At 31.9% G+C, this 23,894-nt stretch overlaps 1 protein-coding gene across 1 annotated transcript in view; it reads right to left on the bottom strand.

Moving 5' to 3' along the window:
- Positions 1-23,894, bottom strand: part of form3 (FH2 domain-containing protein formin 3) — a 507,951-nt gene that overhangs the window by 34,657 nt on the left and 449,400 nt on the right. The window contains exons 11-18 of the mRNA XM_072535173.1: positions 18,988-19,049; positions 18,737-18,925; positions 13,012-13,112; positions 8,015-8,085; positions 5,265-5,372; positions 5,133-5,203; positions 3,040-3,166; positions 808-1,060 (exon numbers count right to left, since the gene is read on the bottom strand). Of these exons, the coding sequence (XP_072391274.1) occupies positions 808-1,060; positions 3,040-3,166; positions 5,133-5,203; positions 5,265-5,372; positions 8,015-8,085; positions 13,012-13,112; positions 18,737-18,925; positions 18,988-19,049 (982 nt within the window). The remainder of the gene's footprint in view (positions 1-807; positions 1,061-3,039; positions 3,167-5,132; positions 5,204-5,264; positions 5,373-8,014; positions 8,086-13,011; positions 13,113-18,736; positions 18,926-18,987; positions 19,050-23,894) is intronic.

The following is a 23,894-nucleotide window of genomic DNA, read 5'->3' as shown; positions in this document are numbered from 1 at the left end:
CATCTAGCTTTCAGAAGCTAGCGTTCATAGCGTCAGGATTACTGGAAATGTATAAGAAAACTAGTAAACGCGGACTGTCAAATAAAAGTCATAAGTCTGTCTTGTCAACGTGAAAGGTGACTGAAATGTTCCACGTGTAACATCTAATGGTGTCCCTAGGGGGGTCAGTACTAGGTCGCATTCTGTTTCAAATCTAACTTATGGATGGCAGTCAAAATCTGTTGCAATGATTTAACTGATCCAATTGTATTATTTCCAAATATTATTAATACTTTTCAGTTATCACTTAACCAGTTATCAGAATAGAGCAGGAAGAGGGCTATTCCAATTAATATAAATAAGTATTATTTCGTGTAATGTGGATATAATAACCTATTTCTGACAAATTTTTTGAATAAGAGTCTAATACAATCTATTCAGGAAGTTAATAATTTAACTTATTAATTAGTTTAATTAATAAGCTAATCTTCTCAAAAAGCTAAAACATTTTGTAAAGAAAATTCTGCTTTATATCTTATATTAAAATATTTTCGTAGAATCTGTTTAGAATTGATTTCAATTCTACAAAAGTCATAACTGGAGACTATCAATTGAGGAAACAGCTTAACCTATTTGTTAAAGTGAACGAACAATGGTTCAGGAAAAACGAAATGGAGGAAAGCAGTGTCACAGACATGCGTTTAATTGTAAAAATTACTAAACGTAGATCTAACAATTAATCAAGTAAAAATACCTATCTAGAGATAAAAAATAGGATAAACAAACATAAATGACCTTATACTTTATAAAATCTAATAAAATACTTACTTTGCCTCCGCTTTGCCGCCAACAGTTCTTCACGTTGGCGTCTCCTTTCGTTGGCTTGTTCTTCCTGGATTCTTCTCCTCTCGTTTTCAATAACAGCTTGTTTAAATTTACAATAGAATCCGTGAAATATCCTAAAACATTCTTCTAACTTAAATGAATTGACGTCTTCGCAAAAGAAGTCAGATAGTTCTTTTCGTACATGTTCTAATTCTCCTAAGTTTATTTGAAGGCTTGCAACTTCTATTTCTGCCATCTAAAATAAAATAATTTTGACTATGGAGTTTAAAAAATATACTTAACGACTTAAACGTCTCGTGTAATGATGAAGTTTACAATAAAACATGGAGCGTATTTACCACCACAGCCAATTGATTCCAGGAAAAAATTCATGTTGTAGCCCTAACATTATAATTTTACATGTATGTGACTTTAAAACATAGATGACGTATCCCCGTTTGTTTTTAACTTACTAATAGTGATTACTTTCTTTTTAGTGATTTTTTATATCGTCCAGGAAATGAAAGTTTTCATCCCGCAATTTTTTCGGAAAAGATCGAAAATTTGAAAATAAGTAGTGGATATTCCAAGGTTGAAAATCTATATAATGCCGAAAGGCGCTTTTACGCATGGGTGTAGTTGCCACCCCATGTCGGGGGTGAATTATATTTTCATTATATTTTGATCGCATAAATTCGTAGAAAAATTAATTAATTAAATAACTAATAACTTAAAAATTATTTGTTTTATCAAAAAAACTGTAATTAACAAAAATTTACCCTTTGAAAAAATAAACAAAATGGTTTTTTCTAATTTTCTTTAAGACTAATATTAATTAAGGTATACTTTATTATAGGTTAGCTCTTCTTCGTCGAATGCTAAATCAGTTTCAGAGTCAACTAACGGAAAAACTATGTATTTTTCGAGAATAACTTATAGAAACTGATTTAAAGTATTTAAAAATACCTATCTTTAAAAAAAGTCTCTAGCACAGAAATTTAGTGACTTATGATGAAAAGAAAGTCAGTCCATATTTTTTCAGCAAGAAAGTGAGTGGAAACAAACCCCAATTACCACACTAACTAAATTTAGTCGTCGGCCTTGCTCAGTCTTCTTTATTTATGTATTATTAATACATTCTAGAAGTTTCACGGACTTAGAATAATTAGTTTTAAAAAAATGGAGTTTAAAGTGGAGAATAACGAATTTTTGAAGTTTGGCAAAAATGCCCTTTATTCAAAATATAAAGATTAGCATTAGAGATAAAAAAAATGTTGATTTATAAAATTTTAGCTTTTTTAATACCCAAAAACATGGTTTGCGAAAATTTTTGGATAGAAAACAGTAAGATATTGACAGTTAAAACTTATGTAAACCATAAAAAAAGTTATGGTTAAAAAACCAATAAATTTTTTTGGAAAAAAATGGAGAAATCCAATTGGAAGCATAATAATGTAAGTTGGCGGTGTTTTTTTGTATTTTGTAGGTTAGAAACTTATATACACGCATACACTTATTCATACTTGACTCATGGAACAATCAGATGAAATCATATGTGCAGAAAATCATTGTAGCAGAAGATGTCGATATACTTTCGATATACAGTAATTTCAACTGCCAGAGTCAAAGAAGACAAGGTAATTTATTTCCTTAAACTTGGAAAACAAAATACTCTATCAGTAATATATTCTAGTGAAAGATTTAAAGTAGATTACCCAAACAGTTCAAAATTAATAGTTTTTCATATACATTCACTGGATGTGACACTGTTTGGGCATTTTACAATAAAGGCAAAATTTATTTTGATCGTATAGAAAGAAGGTCGGATTTAAGAGAACAGGCCAAAATATTCTACAGTAATACTGCTGAAACTGAAAAATTTAAACAGCCGGCATGGATTGTTGCAACCATTAAAAATAAAAGAGTCGCCTGCTCCTGAAGAACTTGAAAATGATATTTTGTCAGTACAAGAAATATTGCGGTACCTCATGTAGTTGCAGAAAACTGGATTTATTTTGTAACCCAACTTGCTCTGGTTGTTCTGGTGATAATTGCAGTAATAGTACTCCAATAATAGACGATGACGAATAAGATGGTGAAAGAAGTGACACGAATTGCAAAAATGAAGTTTTAAATTTAATAATATATAATATATGTGAGATCTGATGTATAAATATTATATGATTTGATATATATATAATGCGGATAATAAAAAGCAATCATTTGTTATCTTACCTGCAAAAACTCGGTCATTTGAGCTTTAATCTCTGCTTCCGTCGTAGGCGTTTCGATCTGTTTTCTGATTTTCTTTATTCTTACATCTAACGCATTTATTTCGTTGTGAAGTTGTTCGACAGTTGTCCTAAAATTAAAAATTATAAGTATTTAGATGAGTTTAATAAAATAAAACCGATGTATACTAAAACTAAAACATAATGAAAAAAAAAAAAATAATAGTAACGGGTGATAAGGAAAATGGAATTTTCCAAGTCCAGAAATTAAATTCCATATAACTATAACTTGGGTCACACCATTACTATTACTAAACGAAATGGGATAACATATCGTGGTGTCATTTTTTATAGTTCTTCAAACTTCGTTACTCATATTGTTAAGCTGACAAATAATGTATTGTGCTTTTTGGGATTTATCTGTAAAACTCTTGTGACTTCCCAATCACCGCTTTTAGATCTTTTACATTTCTCTTGTACAAAATATCTTGACCTATATATCCATTTCTTGGAGTCCATTTTATGTGATCCTATAAGACCTATAAAATAAATTTTTAAAGAGATGCAGTTAGAGGTCTAATTGGAGATATAGATCTCTTAAAAAAAGCGGAACTAAATTGAATCTTTTATCTCTGTACAGTTGCAGTACTAAATTGTACTATTTTTATTTAAAATAATGAATATTGATTGCGTAAATTTACTCCACCTCCTTCATTTAAGTTTTAAGTTCAGTTTCATCTTATCAATTACGGTAAACACTCTTCAGAACAGAATACCAAAAACTAGATAATGCATTTTGTAGTGATTACGATTTGGCTGATACAAACTGAGTACATTTAAGTCTTTTTGACTGAGTATTTACGTCAATTTTAACTACTTATGATATTTGACTTTTTATTAAAAGTATGTAGACTTTCATTATTATCATCATTCTATTTGTCTTTATCCCTATGCGAGTTAGGCTTCCCTAATTATATTTTTTCACAAGTTTCTATTTTGGTCATACCCATATCGTTTCTCTTTACCGACGTGTGCTGCCCACGAGTCTCTTCCCATGTCTTCTTTGATCTTTCTCTGATACTTCTCCGAGGAACCTGCGAATCAGCAATTCTACGTATTTGGTAATTAACGTCTCGACGAATGCCCGAACCATCTTAAGATATTCTCACTCATTTGCATTCGTTATTTCTCTTTCTTTTTAATTACCCAACATTTAGTTCCATATTTAATCACCCAACGTCTCACTCGCTTTTTTCCACTTCATCCATCCAACCCTAATTCTACTCCATGTATATCAATCTATGAATAGTTTGGGAAGTAGCATCGATTTTTTCGAAACATCTGCATCTTGTATATGATCAAAATTAAGAGTTCGGACATTTTATTTTTTTTTGCAGAAATTATCATAATATACTCCATCAAAAATAGGAGTCGAAATATCGAGACCGAATAAAAATATTGTTAAATAAGTTAAATATAAAATTTCATTAAAATTATAAAATCAAAATTGTTTTTTGGTTATTTCCAGGTAGCCCAAACCCAATCAAAAAATTTTATTTAAAAAAGTAGTGCAGATTTTTATTACAAATATTTCGGTACCAACTTTGCTCGGTAGCAATCGAGTTATAGGTCATAGTCATCTTTATGGAGGTGCTCCGCTTTTCTATTATTTCCCGGTTATTTTGTACGTCTATACTGTTTTTATCTACTTTTACAATTGAATTTATATATAGTTTTTGTTCTGTGGTTAGGTTAAATTAAGTTTTGTATTCCTATTTTGTAAAGGGGACATCTCGTGAATCATCACCATCACGGTGCTACAGGCTCAAGAACTTCTAAAGTTTTCTGCGCCATTCTGCTCTGTCCTGCGCACATCTTGTGAATAAATAAATAAAGAAATAGTTACAGTTCATCATAATTTGAAATTGTAAATTGACAGATGTTATTTTGGCAGGATGGGAAAATAAAAGAAAACAACACATTAAAAAGAAGAGATATGTTGCAGCTTCTTAATTTAAGAGACTGATTTAAGAAAAAATAACTGATAACTAACAGTATTTTTAACTTCATTGTTAACGTAGACAATATTTTACTTACTTAGCAGCATCTTCTAATACATTAGTGTTGTCAGTAAAGGAAAGCAATTTTTTGTTTTTCTTTTCTGCTTGCTAAAAATTAAATAAATACCGTAAATCCAAATTATATTAAATATGTATAAACAGAACTTACCAATGCAACAAAATGTATGAGATTCATATTTGGTTTGTTAGCTCTAATATCTGTTATTTTTTGCAATGAAGTCAATTTCACTCCAGCAGCACCACCAGCATAACCTCCCTATAAAACAGGATTATTAGCATAATAAACTTTATTTTATAAATACAGTTAAACTATTCATCATCATCATCAGTAGCTCGACAACCCTTTCTGGGTCCTGGCTTGTCCTAGGATTTTCCGCCATTCTGTTCTGTTCCTTGCTTTGTTTTTCCAGTTGGTAATCTTAAGTGTTTTCAGATCTTGTTCCAGAAGTTTGGGTCTTCCCTTTGACCTTCTTCCTACTGGTGTTTGCCTCATAATATGTTTTGGTGTTTCAGTCTCCAACATTCGTTCAACATGGCCCATCCAGCGCAGACGTCCGATCTTTATGGATGTTATGATCTCGGGTTCATTGTATGCTGACAGTTAAACTATTAACATCATTAATAAGATCGAAAAAAAAATCGTAAGCTAAAATAACACTATCTTCGAACATTTCTTGATCATATCCCTTTCCTTGGTTCTTTATTTTTGACCTGTGTTGTTATACCAAGTGTTTCGGCCCTAACATATTTCTTTATCGACAAAATATAATACAACTCTGTAATATATTTATTTTTCATAAAAAATTCCAATTTCGTTAAATGGCTTAAATGTAAATTTTAATTATCTCATAAATCAGACTGTTCCATATATTCACAGGAATATTATTTACATAATATCTGAAGCGTTTCTAAAACTAGGTCAGAACCAAACCTTTCCATACACCTGCATTTTTTATTGTGCTATTCTTACTAAAAGGGTTTTTTAATAGCCAGCGGTAAAATTTTTTATTGCTTTTAGAATTTAGAGAACTAGACAGCCATAAACAGATCCTAAAATCTTTCCTCGCTTAAAAATCTATATTAAACGCCCGTTTACCTGTCCGAAAAGACAGAATCATATCGCACTCCTTAGTTGACACATATATTTCCCACCAGTTAACGTACCTCGCTCTCTTTACGTATTAAACTAACATGCGCATTTGCATATCAAAGTAGTTATTTAAAGTCAGTTATTTCAAGAGACGTTGTTATTTTGGGTGTTTAAAAAATCAACAGTGCTCAAATAAAATAAATAATAAATTGCAGTCTACTATTACTTCAACATCGAACTATACTTTCCTTCAAACAAGAATAATTAATCACAGACTTTTATAACAACCCATATAGAAGTTTTGGTTCTCTGCTTATGTTGGAAGAGAAGAACACTCCACGATACCATATATTGTTACAATATTTTAAGTCATTGGTAGAAATCAGTTCCAATGCTTTAAATCTATTTCAAATAATCATCTGAAAGTAGTAATATATTAGTAGTTTCTACTTAAAATATGTACTCATGAAATCATTTGCTGTTGCTGTGCATAAAACCAAACTAATTATCGGACATTTCAGTTTCTTTATGTATCCGTCTAATACTCTCTTTTCTATTTTCGTGGCGTGACAAAGTAGTTTTAAGGCGTTGTAGTTTGTGCATCGTAGTATATCTTCCTTGTTTTTGTAAATGTTTACTAATATATTACTTCACCATTCATCTGGAATTAGCTCTATTTTTATAATTATATTAAATAAACCTGTCATCTTTTTTTATTTTTTAAAGTGCTTAAACAACTTCTCTCTCTCCCTCTCGCTCTTTTCAGTCCTGACCCCCTGGAGGGATTGTAGCGGTCATGGTGATATCATGTATCCAAAAATATCTGTCTTTGGTCATTTCTTTTAATTCATGCATATTCCTGTAATTTGGTCGATCTATTTTCTTGGGGATCTTCCTCGTGATCTTCAGGCGTCAACCTTTCCTTGAATAATACGTCTTTTTATCATTTCGGTGTCAGCTCTAATAACATTTTCAAAGTATTTTAATTGTTGGAGATGGACTTTCCTGGATAGCCGTTTATTTACCTGTAGCTCATTTAAAATTGAATTATTTTTCCTGTGGTCGGTCCAAGGAATTCGTAACATTCTTCTCCAACAGAACATTTCAGTGGCGCCTATCTTTCTTCTTTTCGCTTGTCGTAGGGTCCAAGATTTACATCCGTATGTCAGTATTGGGAATATTAAGCAATTGATCAACCTGATTTTGAGAGTTCGTGGAATTTGAGACTCCTTCCATCAAATATAGAGGAGATTTAGATATTAAAAGTAAAACTATTGAATCGTCCCGAGGCTTTCGAGATTTGCATTATTAGCATCTCATATGTAGAACATGTATATAAGACATATTTTGTACGGAAGGCTAATACAAAGAGAACATATTAGACCAAAATATACCGAAAATAGCTTAGTAGCTACTAAGAGGGAAAAATACAATTTATTAAAACTATTATTAAAAGATAAAATCGAAATGTGACAAATTATTAAATAAAAATTTGTAGATTTCATAAACCGTAATTCCAATGTAGTTTATGCAAGGGAAAATATACAATCACAAGAAAAGCAAAGATAAAATTTAAAAACGATTTAACGATTTAAAAAAGATAAGCAGAAGTTGGGGTGTATCTCCGATATGTACACTTATAAAAAAACAATAAAACGATTATCATGAAGAAAGATCGTTTCCTAAAACCCATTTTGTGATAAATATAGTGCAAAATTATGAAAATCTAAACATATTTTCCGAAATTATGATAAGAAATCTGCCTAAGGAAAAATATAAATATGTGTAATATCTTATTTAAAACTTACCGAGTTCAAGAAATTTCCGGATATGAGTACCATGTACAGAACTTCTTGTAAGGGTTTGTTCGTCATTAAGTCTAAAAATACAGTTTTGTTACAATATATTATCATATTTATCAACTAAAGAACCTAATTACTAAAGAGTTCTAAATGTATTTATTATTACAGGTTAAGGTTTAAATAAATGATCTATGCCCGTAACTACTTTTAGTTTTTAAGAATAAATAACATTTATAAATAAAAATACTTTATATTTGATTTCTTCAAATGTCAAATATTTCTTTCAATTTCTTTTGGAATTCGTTATCGTAGAAAGAATAAAATACATATCTCAATTGTGTTTTTGAAATAAGGGACACTAAATTTTCATTAGAAGGAGACGGCTTCAGAAAATTGCATTACTTTTTAATCAATAGAAAACTGGCCCATATCTTCGATTTTCGGTACTATTTCTCTCCATTTTTTTCTGTTCCTTGTTTTGTTTTCCCAGTCTGGTTCCCTAATAATTGAATACCGATTTTACATCTTCCAACCATTTCTTTTTTGGCCTTCTTCGTCGCTTTCTTCCCTCACCAAATATCAATATTTTATTTACATGACTATTATACTCAGGCATGCGGTAAATATGCCCCAGCCAGCTCATTGCGTAAGTATTTTTAGGACTAAGCTTGGTTGGTTGTACATGTCCAATAATACGTTGTCTGTTCTCTGTCACCATTTCTAACACATTCATAGATCCTACGCGCAGAACCTTCGTCTCTCAATGTTATAATTCAGGGATGTTCTAATTATAAACTGTATAATATATTTTCTCTTTAGTTTTTTTAGTGATCGGCTTGGATTTTAGCATTTGGTTTAAAGCTCTAATAGTTCTACTTCAACTTTTTTCAATTTCCGTATCTTTCTATGCCTTTTTTTGTAACAGTCATCCCAGATACTTACAATTAGTCACCTGCTTAAATTTATATTACTTTACATCCATACACTATCATTCAGACTCCTTCATTTTATGGTTTCCTTTCCTGTTTCCTGCGTACTTACTACTGCAAAGCTGTTTCTGTTGTCTAAGAGCATTTGCGTCTCCTCTAACATTTTGAACATACTGTCAAGTTGTTGATCTTGTGATAAGCGCTATGTCATCTGCAAAGGTTATAATTTGCTGCTTATGATAGTTTATCATCCTTTCTGCTCGTATACCGCTTTTTCTTAAGATAGTTTCTATCACAAAGTTAAAAAAAGTCTTAGATAAAGGATTGAACGTTTTTGAGATCTTCCGCTCTACAGTGTCTATATTTTGTGTTTGCTTTAATGTTAGTTTTAACTGCAATTTTTAAATTGACTGTATTTCCTTATCACCTTATTTTAATATAAGTTTATTCTACTTCTTATTAATATTGACAAGATCATATACAAAGTGTCTAAGAGTGTCTAAGTGTCCTCCTCCTAAGGGCATAATCATCGCATGTTTCTACTGGTTTGGCTACTTTTCCCGTTCAATATATTTTTTATTAAGTTACTGACGAGGTCATATAGCAATTCCTTCTTCGATATAAAATTTTCCGCGTGGATGATATTTTCCCAAGAAGATTTTGTATTCTTTAACTTTTTTATTAATTCTTCTATTTCCGGACTCGGACCGGTTGTTTATTAAGAATTTCATTCAATTCCTGCTCGGCCGCCGCCTGTACATTATTATTTAAGTTTTTGTTCTTGATATGCTATAAATTTAAAAAGCTCATGCAAGTTTTATCTCCAACTTTCTAATTTTTGGGCTTTATCACTTATTAACGTCCCTTCCTTACTGCTGAAAAAGGATGTTTCTCGATACCTTTGTTTTATCTCTCTTAAATTGTTGGTAAACATTTCTGATATCGGTTTTAACAACCTCCAATGTGAATTTTGTATCTAACTCCAACTTTTTTCCCGCCATTTTCGTTCATTTCTCTGTAAATTCGTGTAGCTCTTTTTTGATATGTTCGTCTTTTTATCATGTGTCACGGTCTTCATTACGTTCATCTCTATGTTTTCTAGTTCTATGTTATTTCTAGTTCTTGTTTACAATCCTCATCAAACCTTTCTCTATTTTTGCTCTTGCTCTTTTCGCTCCTGTTACTTTCATTTTTGCAGTTTGAATTTGTGTTCCCCCCTGGTCTTTATCATCTTGTTCTGTTGCGTTGAGTAATCTTCATCTTACTTTATGTTCAAAATTTTATTTGACCTCAGATTCTTGCAACATATTTGTTTCATACCTTTTAATCGTATGTCTTTTTTACTTTGTTGCTTTGGAATTTCTTGATTTAATGTGGTTCATCATCATTCTGGCTTACAACTCTGCGTGGGTCCTAGCCTCCTCAGGAATTTCAATCCAGTCGCTTTTACCCATCGCCTTCCTCCAAAAAGCACGTATTACCATATTGTGGTTGTGTATCCCATATTGTTGTGTATCAGTATGAAATGTTCTGAATTACTATCGATCCTTTTAAACCTCCTACTACTCTGTACAGTGTGAGCTTGAATAATTTCCATCAGGAAATTCATTGCCACCGATGGATATCCATAATATTTTGTAGATATCTTTCCTATTAAAATGTACGATCATTATTTTTAGTATTTGTTTTTTGCAACATTCTTCACAATTTTCACATCGTATTTTGGTATAATAATATATTTTTTTTTATTTACAAATTTGCATCAACCCGAAGGTTATTAATATATTATATATTAACAAAATTTATAGCTTTTAAGTAGTTTAACATATTTGTGAATGAACAATTTGCACCAAGTGCTTTCTCTAAGTTTATTGAGATTCTTGACATGTTTTGCCGAGAGTTTAACGTTACACTGCTCACATTTTGGTTCGGATTCTTTAGTAATTAAGAACTTGTGCGTGGCACTGGTACGACCTAATCTAAGACGAGTTATTGGCACTTGATCCCTTCTTTTAGTGGGGAAACATCTCCATGGTTTAATGTCCGGTTTAATATTCCGAAGATTGGACACTGAAAATTCCCACCGGTTTTGCCACTCACTTAGGATCCGCGATTTGATAACACTTGAAACATCACTAGCTATCACGTATTTCACAATAATTGACGGCTTCCCGCGCACACTTATCTGCTTCTTCATTACCTCTAATACCATTATGTGATGGGATCCAAATAAAGATTACCTCCTTATTACAATTTTCTATCTGTATCAGATTTTGTTTTATTTTTTCAATTGAACTCTATTTTATTAAATAAGTTTATTTAATGATTGGTTTGTGAGCAGTCACTGTCTGTATCGGATACTAGGTCGTGTGGGATTTGCATCTGTAAGTATTTTAGAAAATTTTTTCTTAATTTGGTATTTCGTGTCTTTGTAGATCGGTCTTGAGTATAGGGATATATTTTGCTTAACATATCGATGAGAGCTGTAAAGTTGTTTGTATAATTTTCAACGGTAGTAAGTGGATCGGGTGAATTCTTTATGTTGTCGAATAGGTCTTTTATCTGAACATAGCTTAAAATAAATGGTGGTGACTGCTGGTTTATGAATGCTTCTAGAGATTTACCTTTATTTTGTTTTTTCTTAGGATTAAATGGTATTTCTGCTGGACTGGTAAACTTCGGTTTATTAGTGGTATCATTGGAAGGCGGAGAAGGACTTAAGGTATCGTCAATAGTTCTTTTTGAACTGTTCTGTGAAGATTCAATTTTCATATGTAAGGTAGTTGTTTCGTTCGCAGTTTGTTTTATATTTAGTTGATTTTCTGTAGTTGGGGTGTCTGTTTGACTTGAAGTAGATGTCGGTGTGATGGTTGATATTTCTGGAGGGCTACATGTTGAGATTTCTTCTGCTGTGGTTGGAGAAGTAGGATTTGGGTTTGGATTGATAGGGTTTTTGCAGTTAGTTGCCGTATGCCCATTTTGTTTACAGTTGTAACACGTTAGGTTGCCGCTTGATAAAAAGATTCTATATGAAGTATTATCGTAATTAATTACAAACGATTCTGGAATTGTGAAATCTGTTGGGCTGATAAAGATTTGTCTCCTAAAGCTCATTATATGATTAAATTCGGGTAACGGTGCACCAATTTTTAAAAAGGACATTGTAGATAGAATAACAAGCCCCATGGATTCAAGTTCTTTAATTAATACATCATGAGGAATAGATGGGAAAACATTAGAGAGAATGATTCTTTCGGAGGGAGTTATATACCGTTGAGCTTGTATAATCTGGTTATTAACTTCAATGTTGCCGTTATTTTCATTCATGAATTTTTCTACGATATTTTCAGATGATAAATATAAACATATTCTACTGTTTGATAATCTAGAGCAGAATAGTATATTTTTTGGATGGATGATTTCTCCCAGGGGGAGGAGGTAATCTTGTATTTTCGTATCTTTAATGGAATTAAAAATGATAGCTTGCCGTTTTGACGGAAATTTTTGTTGTGTTAGTGCAGTAGAGTAACTTCTTTGTGTAGAATTATCCATTTGAGAATTGCCTGGTAAATTTATTTCATTGATTTGCGACATATTCGTTTATGTTTAAACATTCCTAAAGACGGACCTGTCCGCCGCCAGAAAAAAACCGTCCGGAGATACAGGTCAATGGTAATTAAATGTTTTTGTTTATCGTCAAGCAAATATGGATATGAAAATTTTCCTTGATGTTAAATACGTACTAATTATATATTTTCGGTGAAATTTACAGTAAAACTGTACTTACAGACTAGCAAGAGTGAGTTCAGTTGATCACTAATAACTTCACAAAGCGTAGTTAAATTTTGAAAACTTGTTCTCACTTAATTTAAACTATTTTGGAGAGCCAAAAATAAACACACCGTTCCGATATACTATCGAATGTCTTTTTTCTTCTTTATTTATTCATTTTTTAATAATTTAACAAACTAGAATAAATAATTTAACAAAGTAGAATGGACTTTAAATTTTAAAACGTTTTTATATAGGTATTTGAACCTTTCAAAATAAATACATTTTAAGTAGACATATTACCTTGTGCGGCGCTTATCATTGAGTTGATGCTCGGTTGCAAGTATCCCATATTCGATGCGAACTCCTCTTTCAGTAACATACTCTCTATTCGCAACTTATAACTGAAATAAAAAAAATTATAATAAAATAATACGATATTTATCTACAATAATAAAGCAAAGGTAAAAATATATTTTTAGTCTTAAAATACATTTAAAGTACTATTATCATATATGACCAGATCATCATCATTCTCTTTGCCTTTATTCCAATGCGGGGTCGGTTTCTCTAATTACATTTCTCCATAAGTTTGTATATTGGGTCATATCAATATTCATACCCTTTACCGACATATCCTGACTAAGCGTCTCCCCCCAGGTCTTTTTTGGTATTCCTCCCAAACCATCTAAACTTATGCTCTCTTATCTTGGCAACAATTGGTGCCACCCCTAAACTTACTCTAATATACTCATTACTAATTTACAATGCATTCGGTGCTCCTATTTCTTCTTAACTGCCCAACATTTAGTTCCATACATCATAGCTGGTCTTCTTCTTCTTCCTCTTTATAAGCAATTCTGCTTGTTCATTGGCGGATTAATACCTCTATGGAAGGTTGTCTATCTTTTGAGCGGTCGTCCGATAGTTCTACCGATTGGTGAATTATCTCTTGCTATTTTGACGTCACGGGTCTCCTCCATTCTGCTTATGTGGTTATACCATTCTGTTTTTCTATTTTTTGTCCATTCATTTATAGACTGTACGATACATTTTTTTCTAATGTCTTCACTTCTCTTTCGATCTCTCAACGTATATCCTGTAGTTCTTCTCAGTACTCTCATCTCTACAGTTTCTGAGGCATATGTCACTATTAGTCTTACACTGGCTTTATACATTTTTGAATTTATCTCAGTGTTAATGTGTCGGTTTCGCCATATAGTGTTATTAAGTCATCCTGCCAGTTTATTTGCTTTGTGTACTTGATCTCTTACTTCTTTGTCCAGGTCTCCATAGCAAGACAGTGTAATTCCCAGGTATTTTATTTCTATTACTTGTTCAATACTGATGCCATCAATTTGTAGTTTACATCTGGTTGGTTCTCTGTTGACTACTATTGTTTTAGTTTTCTGAGATGAGATTGTCATATTAAATTCTTTTGCTCCTGTGTTAAATCTGTGGACCAGAGTATTTTTATTTCTTTGTTTCCCATTCTGTATCCTATTGGTTTGTTAACGCTTTTGATGATTTCATCCATAATTAAATTGAAGAGCATGGGACTCAATGAATCCCCTTGTCTTATTCCGCTGCCTATTTCTATAGGTTCTGTGAGTTGTCCATCTATTCCGACTTCCATTTTGTTGTTTTGGTAGATGTTTTAGATAGTTTTTATAATATTTAGGGAAACTTCTCTATTATACAGAAGATACATTACATCTTTGAGTCGTACTCTGGCAAACGCTCCACTTCGAAAACCCTGTTGTCCATTTGCCAAACTTATCCTCTGACTTATTAGCACTTGTAAAATTTTAGTTGTAAGTTTTAGCGTAGTATTTAACAAGTTTATACCTCTGTAGTTTTCTGGCTGTTGTTATCTCCTTTTTTGAATAGTAGAATTAGTTCGCTCGTTCTCTATTCTACCGGTTTTTTATTGTGATTTTTAATTTTATTAATTAATATTGTTAATTGTTCTGTCATTGCTGCTCCACAATATTTCAGTAATTCGTTTGATATCTCGTCTTTACCTGCTGGTTTTCTGTTCTTCAGGCTTTCAAATATTTTTCGAACTTCCTGTACATTTATATTAAGTTCTTCATTTGTGGTAATTTCTAGTGTTTCCGGTTCTAGCGTCGTTTGTTCTTCCTTTGCATAGAGCTTTTTTAGGTAGTCAATCCATGTATCCTTTTCTATATGTTTTGGTTCTATTAGTTCCTTTACCTCCGTTCTAGCTGATCTTATGGTTGTTTTAGAGAATTTTCCCTTCAGCTTCATTGAAATTTTTCTGTCACACAACACACCACTCGCTTCCTTCCACTTCATCTATCCAACCCCAATTCTAATATTTGTGCTAACTCCTTCTTCCAATAAACACTCCAAATACTCTGTTTATGCCCTACTTGATTATAAACCTTTTTCCTCACGAGCTTGTCTCCACTGTTCCAGTTTTTGTTCCTAGTCGCTTTTACTATTTCCTAGTAATACTACATCGTCAGCATATATTAAGCACCACGGGATATTATCCTGTAGTTTCGCTGTTATTTGATCCAGAACTAATGACAATAAATAAGGACTAAGCACCGAGGCTTGACGAAATCCTACTTTCACATGAAATTTATTAGTCTCTTCCACATCTGTCCTAACGCTAGTGTTGTTATTCTCTCATACATATATCTCACAATCTTTAAATATTTATCGGGGGCTCCTTTCTTATTGAGTGCCCACCACAGAATCTACAGAGGAGCTGTATCATATGCTTTCTCAAGATCAATGAATACCATATGAGCGTTTGTTTATTCCTTTATTTTTCTATTTACTGCCTTATAATGAAAATTGCGTCTGTTGTTGATCTGCCTTACATAAAGCCAAACTGATTATAGGATATTTCTGTTTCTTCACGTATCCGGCTATCAATTACTCTCTCCCATATTTTCATGGTGTGACTAATTAGTTTTATGACCCTATAGTTTGTACATTGTTGTACATCTCCCTTGTTTTTGTAGACAGGTACTAATACACTGCTTCTCCATTCGTCTGGCATTTGTCCAACTTCCATAATTCTAATAAATAGACCTGTTAACCAATTTGTCCCTGTCTCTCTAAATACTTTCCACACTTTCCCAGGAATATCATCTGGTCCAGCTGCTTTTCCTTTCTTTATTTTTTGAATTGCTTGAGCCACTTTTTCGTTTGTTATTTTGGTTACCATTGCTGTTACTATTCCGATAACTCAACTGGTTGTCTGTCAAATTCTTCATTGAGTAACCTGCCAAAGTACTTTTTCCATCTCGTTTTGACATCCTTTTAAGGAATTAGTATTTTACTATTTTCATCTCAAATACATCTTTGCTCTATGTTTGGCTTATTCATATATGATGATACCACCTCCGGTAGGAGAAGAAACTACAAGAAGAAGGAGGTATGAATTCGGTTGTCATTTCTTTTTTTATTTTCTGACAGAAAATTTTACTTTTATAATGATATTTGTCCATTTATTTTCGCTATCTGACTTATCAATATTATTATTATTAGACAATGATTCTCCGATATCCTTTAATTACACACACACACACACACACACACACATATATATATATATATATATATATATATATATATATATATATATATATATATATATATATATATATATATATATATATGGCATATGGCCTTCCCAAAATTCAAAAACCCGATATTCCTCTACGTCCCATCGTCAGTGCATACAACTGCCGTACACAACCATTGGCCAAGTATTTGGCCAAAACTCTACAACCTTTTGCCGAAAATACTTCATCCTTCGTCAAAAACTCTTTTCATTTCATCGAACTTCTTAAACAATACCCTATATCACCGTCAGACATTCTAGTAAGTTTCGATATTGTCTCACTTTTTACAAACATTCCTATAGATGAAACTCTAAACATTCTGAAAACTAAATACAGTATCCAACAAGACCACTTATCTCTCATTAAACATTGTATGTCCAACACCTATTTCATCTTCCAAAATCAATTCTACAGACAAGTAAATGGTGCCCCAATGGGCTCTCCTCTATCCCCAGTAATTGCCAATATCTTTATGGAAGACTTCGAGACCCGAGCACTATCCACATCAATGCTCAAGCCCACATGTTGGCTACGATATATTGACGATACATTCGTCATTTGGCCCCATGGCAGGGATGCTTTGGTGTCTTTTCAAACCCATCTGAATGGTATACATCCTAGTATCCAGTTTACGATGGAGATGGAAACTGATTCATCCCTACCGTTTCTCGATGTTTTCATAAAGAAAAACCAATCCCAAGGTTTTCATTACTCTTTCTATCGAAAACCCACACATACCAATCGTTACTTGCATGCCAACTCTCACCACTTACCTTCACAAATTAATTCAGTCATTAATACCCTTGTCTCCAGATCAATACGCCTTTCCGATGATGCAATTAGATCCGCTGAGCTCTCTTGTTTAAAACAAGCCCTCATCCAAAACGGTTACCGCGAAAATCACATCAATAGGAGCATCCACAGACATCAATCTCCCACTCAATCTCAATCCAAAGACTCAGACCCTTATCATAAGAAAGCTTTTCTTCCTTACATCAAAGGTGTCACTGACAAAATCGACAAAATTGTTAAACCAAGAGGAATAAAAACAATATTTACCCCCCAACAAAAACTTTCATCTCTTGTCCGATCAATCAAAGACAATATTCCAAATGAACAGCACGGAGTTTATGAAATTCCTTGTGCAGACTGTCCCCGATCCTATATAGGCCAAACAAATTGTAGAATTCAAAATAGGATTTATGAACATTCCATTTCTGTTCGCAATTCCGATTCAATTTCAGCTCTCGGTCAACACCATCTTCATACAGGTCACAAAATTGATTTTGAAAACTCTAGAACCATAGCCCCCATCCGCTTCTATAAACAAAGAATTATCCGAGAAGCCATAGAAATAGAAAAAAGACCAAATTGCCTTAACAAAAGAGATGACGCCATACGGTTACCTTCCACTTGGAGACCTCTCATAAAGAAAAGATCGCCCCCTCCATCCTCGAATCAAAATCCCACTGTCGGAAATGTTCGCGCCAACCCCCACCTAGGCCACGTCACCATCGACGGTATAAATGAACCGTCCCCTGATACCAGCCGTAGTAGTTTCAGTGACTAGTGAGTGTAGTAGTGCCTGGGGGCTCGGGAGACTGAGACCTCGGGAGACTGAGACCTCGGAAGCCCTGAAGCAGACATCAGACAGGATGTCAAAAGCTCGGCCCAATGGATATCGACGAGGTTCAACCCGGAAGACTGGTGAGTTTAATATTAATTTTTATAATAGTATTAATCTTAGCTCTAGGTTTAATTGTACTAACCGCGGAAATCTTTCCGAACATATATATATATATATATATATATATATATATATATATATATATATATATATATATATATATGTATATATATATATATATATATATATATATATATATGTATATATATATATATATATGTATATATGTATATATATATATATATATATATATATGTATATATATATGTATATATATATATATATATATATATATATATATATATAGATATATATATATATATATAGATATATATATATATATATAGATATATATATATATATATAGATATATATATATATATATATATATAGATATATATATATATATATATATATATATATATATATATAGATAGATATATATATATATAGATAGATATATATATATATATATATATATATATATATAGATAGATATATATATATATATATATATATATATAGATAGATATATATATATATATATATAGATAGATATATATATATATATATATATATATATATATATATATATATATATATATATATATATATATATATATATATATATATATATATTCTTCAACATTATAATATCAGCGGATTACTTTGGACATATCTCAAATTTTCTTTCCCCTGAATTAAAATTTAAGAAATAATTTTAGGGAAAACTTACTTTGAAAGATTAGTTAATTGAATTAAAAACTTTTCTGCATTTCCTAATTTGTTAAAATCTCCATTAAACGACTTTAACATGTCTAATTCATCTACTTCCGGTAATAGCTTCAACAACCCTTTTAGCTTTTCGGTACCAATTTCATCGTGTTCGCCATTTTTTATTAACTGAATTATATCTTCATTGGAACTAAAAAGTAAAATATCATAAAAATATTTAAGTTTATGCAAGCAATAGATTATAAAACTAACCTTCTAAACTGCTTAAGGAATATATTAACATTTAAGCTCCTCTTTCCGTCCAAAAGGGTGATCTGAAAATATTTTATCAATAATAATATTAACATTAGTTTTAAAATAGAAGTTAGATCTTTTTATTTGAAATAAAATGTAAACAAAGTGTAAAACAAATTATTATTTTAAAATTAATATATCAAATATGTATTATATACAGTATATAAAATAATACAGAATAAGTACAGTAAAAGAAACAGTAGGTATGCGTTTTCAACGGGAGGAACTGAGAGAAACATGTTTAAACCGATATAGCTACATTAGTAGGCCGCATGATACTATAACATAACAAGATAAGTCACCGCACATGTTCTTGCATCTCTCTCGCACACCTGTGACGTAAGCCCGAGACAACTTTAATGATGCCAAGTTAAATGCTCTATCTGTTGCTATCCTATGTGATTCAAAACGTAGTGAATGTGATTTTTATTTATTCATTGATAGTAGTAAAGACTTTGTATATTATATTGTTATATAAATTTTGTGGTGGAAACATTCAGTTTACTGTGTTAATAGCACCTAATTTATTTATCGTATGCAACTTCCTCTCGACTACCTGTAGCTACTTTATAAAGAAGACTAATTATTTGGTTGCCATAATGTATTGTGCTGTGGTGGGTTGTTTAAACAATTAAAATAAAAAAAGTAAATCTTTTTCGAAGTGTCGTTTTTTTTTGTGTTTCCTAGAGACAAACAAATGCGTAAAGTATGGGTCTTCAAGTGTTTTCAGCGAGACAAATTTAAGGCAGAAACCGCGAGAATATGATTAAAACATTTTACAGAAGCTGACTATTGTTTAAAAGTAAAACTATAGTGGAATATTACTACTAATAGTATAATTAATTATGAAATTGTCACTAAAGAGATCTTTTCCTCGCTAAACCTTCCCAGTGGCGATACAAAAATTAACCCTGAAGATTTAATTGACAGTCATCGAGATTTTATTAATTCGAATATAAAAGAACTGGAATGGGATGGATTGGAAAATTTAGCCGGTTTCATTGCATTTAAGTTACAAAAAAAAAAGAAATACTTGGATATATTCCGGACGCTAACGACAAATCGTTTACTTGGGTAAACCACGTTTCTGAGGGTGGTTTACTCAAACCAACACTGGAATTTGTAACTAAATGTAGTGAACTGGAACATATTGTTCGTAGTTATAATGGCAAAAAGTTAAAAATAACCAAATATTATTTAAAAAACCTAATAGATGCTGCAAAATATGTAAAATTACTTTTTTTTATATGTAAAATGTATTTTAAAATACTAATTCTAATTAAAAATATTAAAGATAATTACAATATCCGCAAGAGAAAAATCACGAAGATTGTAAAATAAATGTCTAAATGATATTCATAAAGTCTGAAGTATGACCTGCTTTTCCTTATGTTTCAAATTCTTTACATTTTACTGGCCTTTTATATTTAATTTATGTTTTGTAGCAATATCTATTTTGTTTGTAATACACATAATCAATTTAAAGATTCATATATTTCTTTAATTAATTTTACAAATTACTTAATAATTTTCAAACCACGTTTTCACAGAAAGTAACTTGTTATGACTTCTTAGTGCAAGATATGGCATCGAGGTATACTTACCGTTACAGTTTAAGTTTCGAAGTTGTTCATTACATTAATGGAATAACGTTGCCATATGATGCATCGTTAAAATAAGATCCACACAAGTCCCCTGGCTTTGTCCGCTGGACAAAGTGAGCATACCTAGTTTGTTATAGTCACTTATAGTATCATGAGTAGGCCGGGAGACCGAACCAATTCGTTTCTTAGGTATGTTTCTGTAAGGGCAGCGTTGCCAGGTCATGTCATGCCAGGTCATGTCATGCCAGGTCAAGTCAAAAAATCGTATGCTGTTGTTCAAATTATCGTATTTACTTATATTCTATTGAACAAGAAATTAACAAAGTAGAACACAATACACGGTTCGGACAATCGACAAAAGATTAATACTAATAACCTTTTTGATGAGTTGTCACTTACTAAAACTTTTATAGCTTCAAACAATGAAGAATGGAATTCGACGACGATGCAAATTGAGTATGTTGACAAAAATGAGTTCAACTATTTAGATATTTTCACGAACAACACATCGATGCATTCAACTGGTAGGTCAACGTCCACTCCTTTACAGCGTGTCTTCTTGACGATGAAACATATTGCTTCATCAATTGCATACAGCTTAATCGGTTTTTTTCTACTTTATCCTATCCACCATTTACTGTCCCGGTTAAGAGTTTCATAATTATGATAAGCCTAGCCATAGATCTTTTCACCAATCGCTGTTAATTATGAGCATTTTTACGGATAAACGGTGTACATTGTACGTACGTAACATAGTAGTATGGTACGCAGATGTAAGAAGTGTGTGTGAGTTCCCTGAGTAAGAAGAGTAAGAAAACCTGTAAGATTCTCTTACAGGTTTTAAATAAGAAGAAATTACTTGAGTTTATTTTATATAGGGTAAACATACAAGTTATTGGGACACTGCGAGTTATTGGACATTACAATTATTTTAACTGAAAACAAGAATTCTACATTCAGTAGTGAGTTAAGTTTTGTTGAGATGTCGCCCTTGTACTATTAGTACATCGAGTTAGATTCTAACTCGATGTATTAGTATTAATATTGACATGAAAGATATTTGACTGAAGTTTCTGTTTTGCCGCCAAATGCGAGATTCTTTGGTTGTGCACCAAAAAGACGGTTTTCTTAACCCTAGTTTAAGAAATCTTAGGTGAATTTCAGTGTTATAATTAGTAGTGAAATTTTAACACAGTACCTAGCATAAATGTACAAGTTAGTGATACAGTAAAAGTAAGTTTAGGTTTATATCACTATATTTAAGTCTAGGTTATAGATGGGTGTCCAATAACTAAAACTAACATATGAGTATTTTCAGTTGTTGGACATCTGTCCAGTAACTGCATTTTGCAAAGTTTATACAGTTTTTTTGTGAAATATTCGTACGTCTTCTCTGTTTCCGTCACTTTCGTTTTGGCGTAAATATTCACAGTGTAGCCAGTTATTGGACGCCTGTCCAATAACTGGTCCATAATCTGTCCTATAACTGAAACATTTATTTACACAGTTTTTTAGTTTGCAATCATGCCCAAAAAAAAATAAATATAATGTGAAATCGATGAAAGCTGCCGTAAATAAAGTTAAGAATAATAATATGTCATATAAAAATGCGACAAAAAAATACGGTGTACCTAAATCGACGCTGGAATTTAAAATCAAAAATCCTGGTCAGAAAGACACATGCGGTCCAAATACAATTCTTTCGGCAAGAGAAGAGTCTGATCTTGAAAGGTAAAGTTAATTTAGTTAGATAAGATGTTGAACTGTGTTAAATGACTGGTTTTACTTTGCAGGTGGATAGATAGATAAAGGATTCCCTAGGAAACGAGAGGATATTTTAAATAGTGTTCAAACATTTTTGACTGAAAATTCATGGCCTAATCCCTTTAAAAACAGAAGACCTGGTGATAGTTGGTTCAAGATAATCAGGCAAAAAAGAATATTTGTAAAATAGAGATGACTAAAATAGCACTTTATATTTTATTCTTTCCTAAAAAGACACCCAACAACTGTTTAGAGAACAAGATAAGCAGTAAGTTGTGCGAGAGCTTGTGTTTCGGAAGCATACATTCGAAAATGGTTCAAAGATATATACAGTTATCTTATTTCCAAAAATTTAAGCATTAATGACCCTTCAAGAATTTACAATTGAGATGAATTTGGTTTTAAGATTTGCCCAGATACTGGCCATTTTTTTTGCTAGAAAAGGTGCGAAAAATGTTTATTCTGTGGAAAAGTGATCATGTAAGGAAAGCATTACTGTCATGTTTTCGTTTTCTTTTTCCGGAATAATTTGTTTACCTATAATCGTTTATCCTTACAAGCGAATTCCAGAAAAAATAAGCCAGGCCGTCAAAGATCCTGATTGGGGCATTGGAAGATCCGATAATGGGTGGATGACGGCAGAGACGTTCTATGCTTATGTGAAAAATGCATTCCAATAATTCTTGCTAAAAAATAACATACAGTTCCCTGTGTTATTATTTTTAGATGACCATAAGTCTCATTTAACTTAGGAGTTAAGTAGACTTTGCAATGAATTGAACATTGAAGTTATAGCCTTATATCCGAATGCAACCCGAATTCTTCAACCTTGTGATGTTGCAGTATTCAGGCCCATAAAAGTGGGATGGAAAAAGGCTATTAGGGAATTTTACGAACAAAATCCTAGAGGAGTTGTAAATAAAATGATATTTGCTCCACTATCGGAAAAAGTAGTGGTGAATAATATTAAGAGGGAAACTTTAATTAATGGATTTTGTGCGTGTGGTTTTTTCCTTTCAACCCAGATGCAGTTGATTACACGAAGTGTTTGGGAAACAAAAATAAGCGTCCTGAGGTAACATTATAAAAACTTTTTTATTTACCTATTAATATTACTTTATCACATTTTTAGCTAAAAGAGCTACCTCGCGGATGGACCTTAAAACATTCGTCAGTTTGGCTGGAGAAGATTTAATCAAATGATTTTAATCTTTCGATAATTTTTTGGTTAAGGAAGGCATTACCGAATAATGTTTGACTTTATACAAAATATGGAATTATTTTGAAAAACCAGATTCGTGACCAGATAATAAAAAAGTTGACTTGGACATGAAAAACTTGCCATGCTTCGATAATCAGGTATTGAGCTCGACTGAGACTGAACGTCGATTAGATCCATCTAAGAAGCAACCTTCAGTTGCACCAGAAATTAAAATAAATTTGGATGCTGAATTAAATCCATTTGAGAATCAACTTTCAAAAGACAAAAAAAAAAAA

The sequence above is a fragment of the Diabrotica undecimpunctata genome, chromosome 6, assembly GCF_040954645.1.
Source record: "Diabrotica undecimpunctata isolate CICGRU chromosome 6, icDiaUnde3, whole genome shotgun sequence".
In the NCBI taxonomy this organism is placed as follows: Eukaryota; Metazoa; Arthropoda; class Insecta; order Coleoptera; family Chrysomelidae; genus Diabrotica; species Diabrotica undecimpunctata.
Note: the sequence above shows the minus strand (reverse complement) of the source record. Positions and strands in the feature narration are given on the sequence as shown.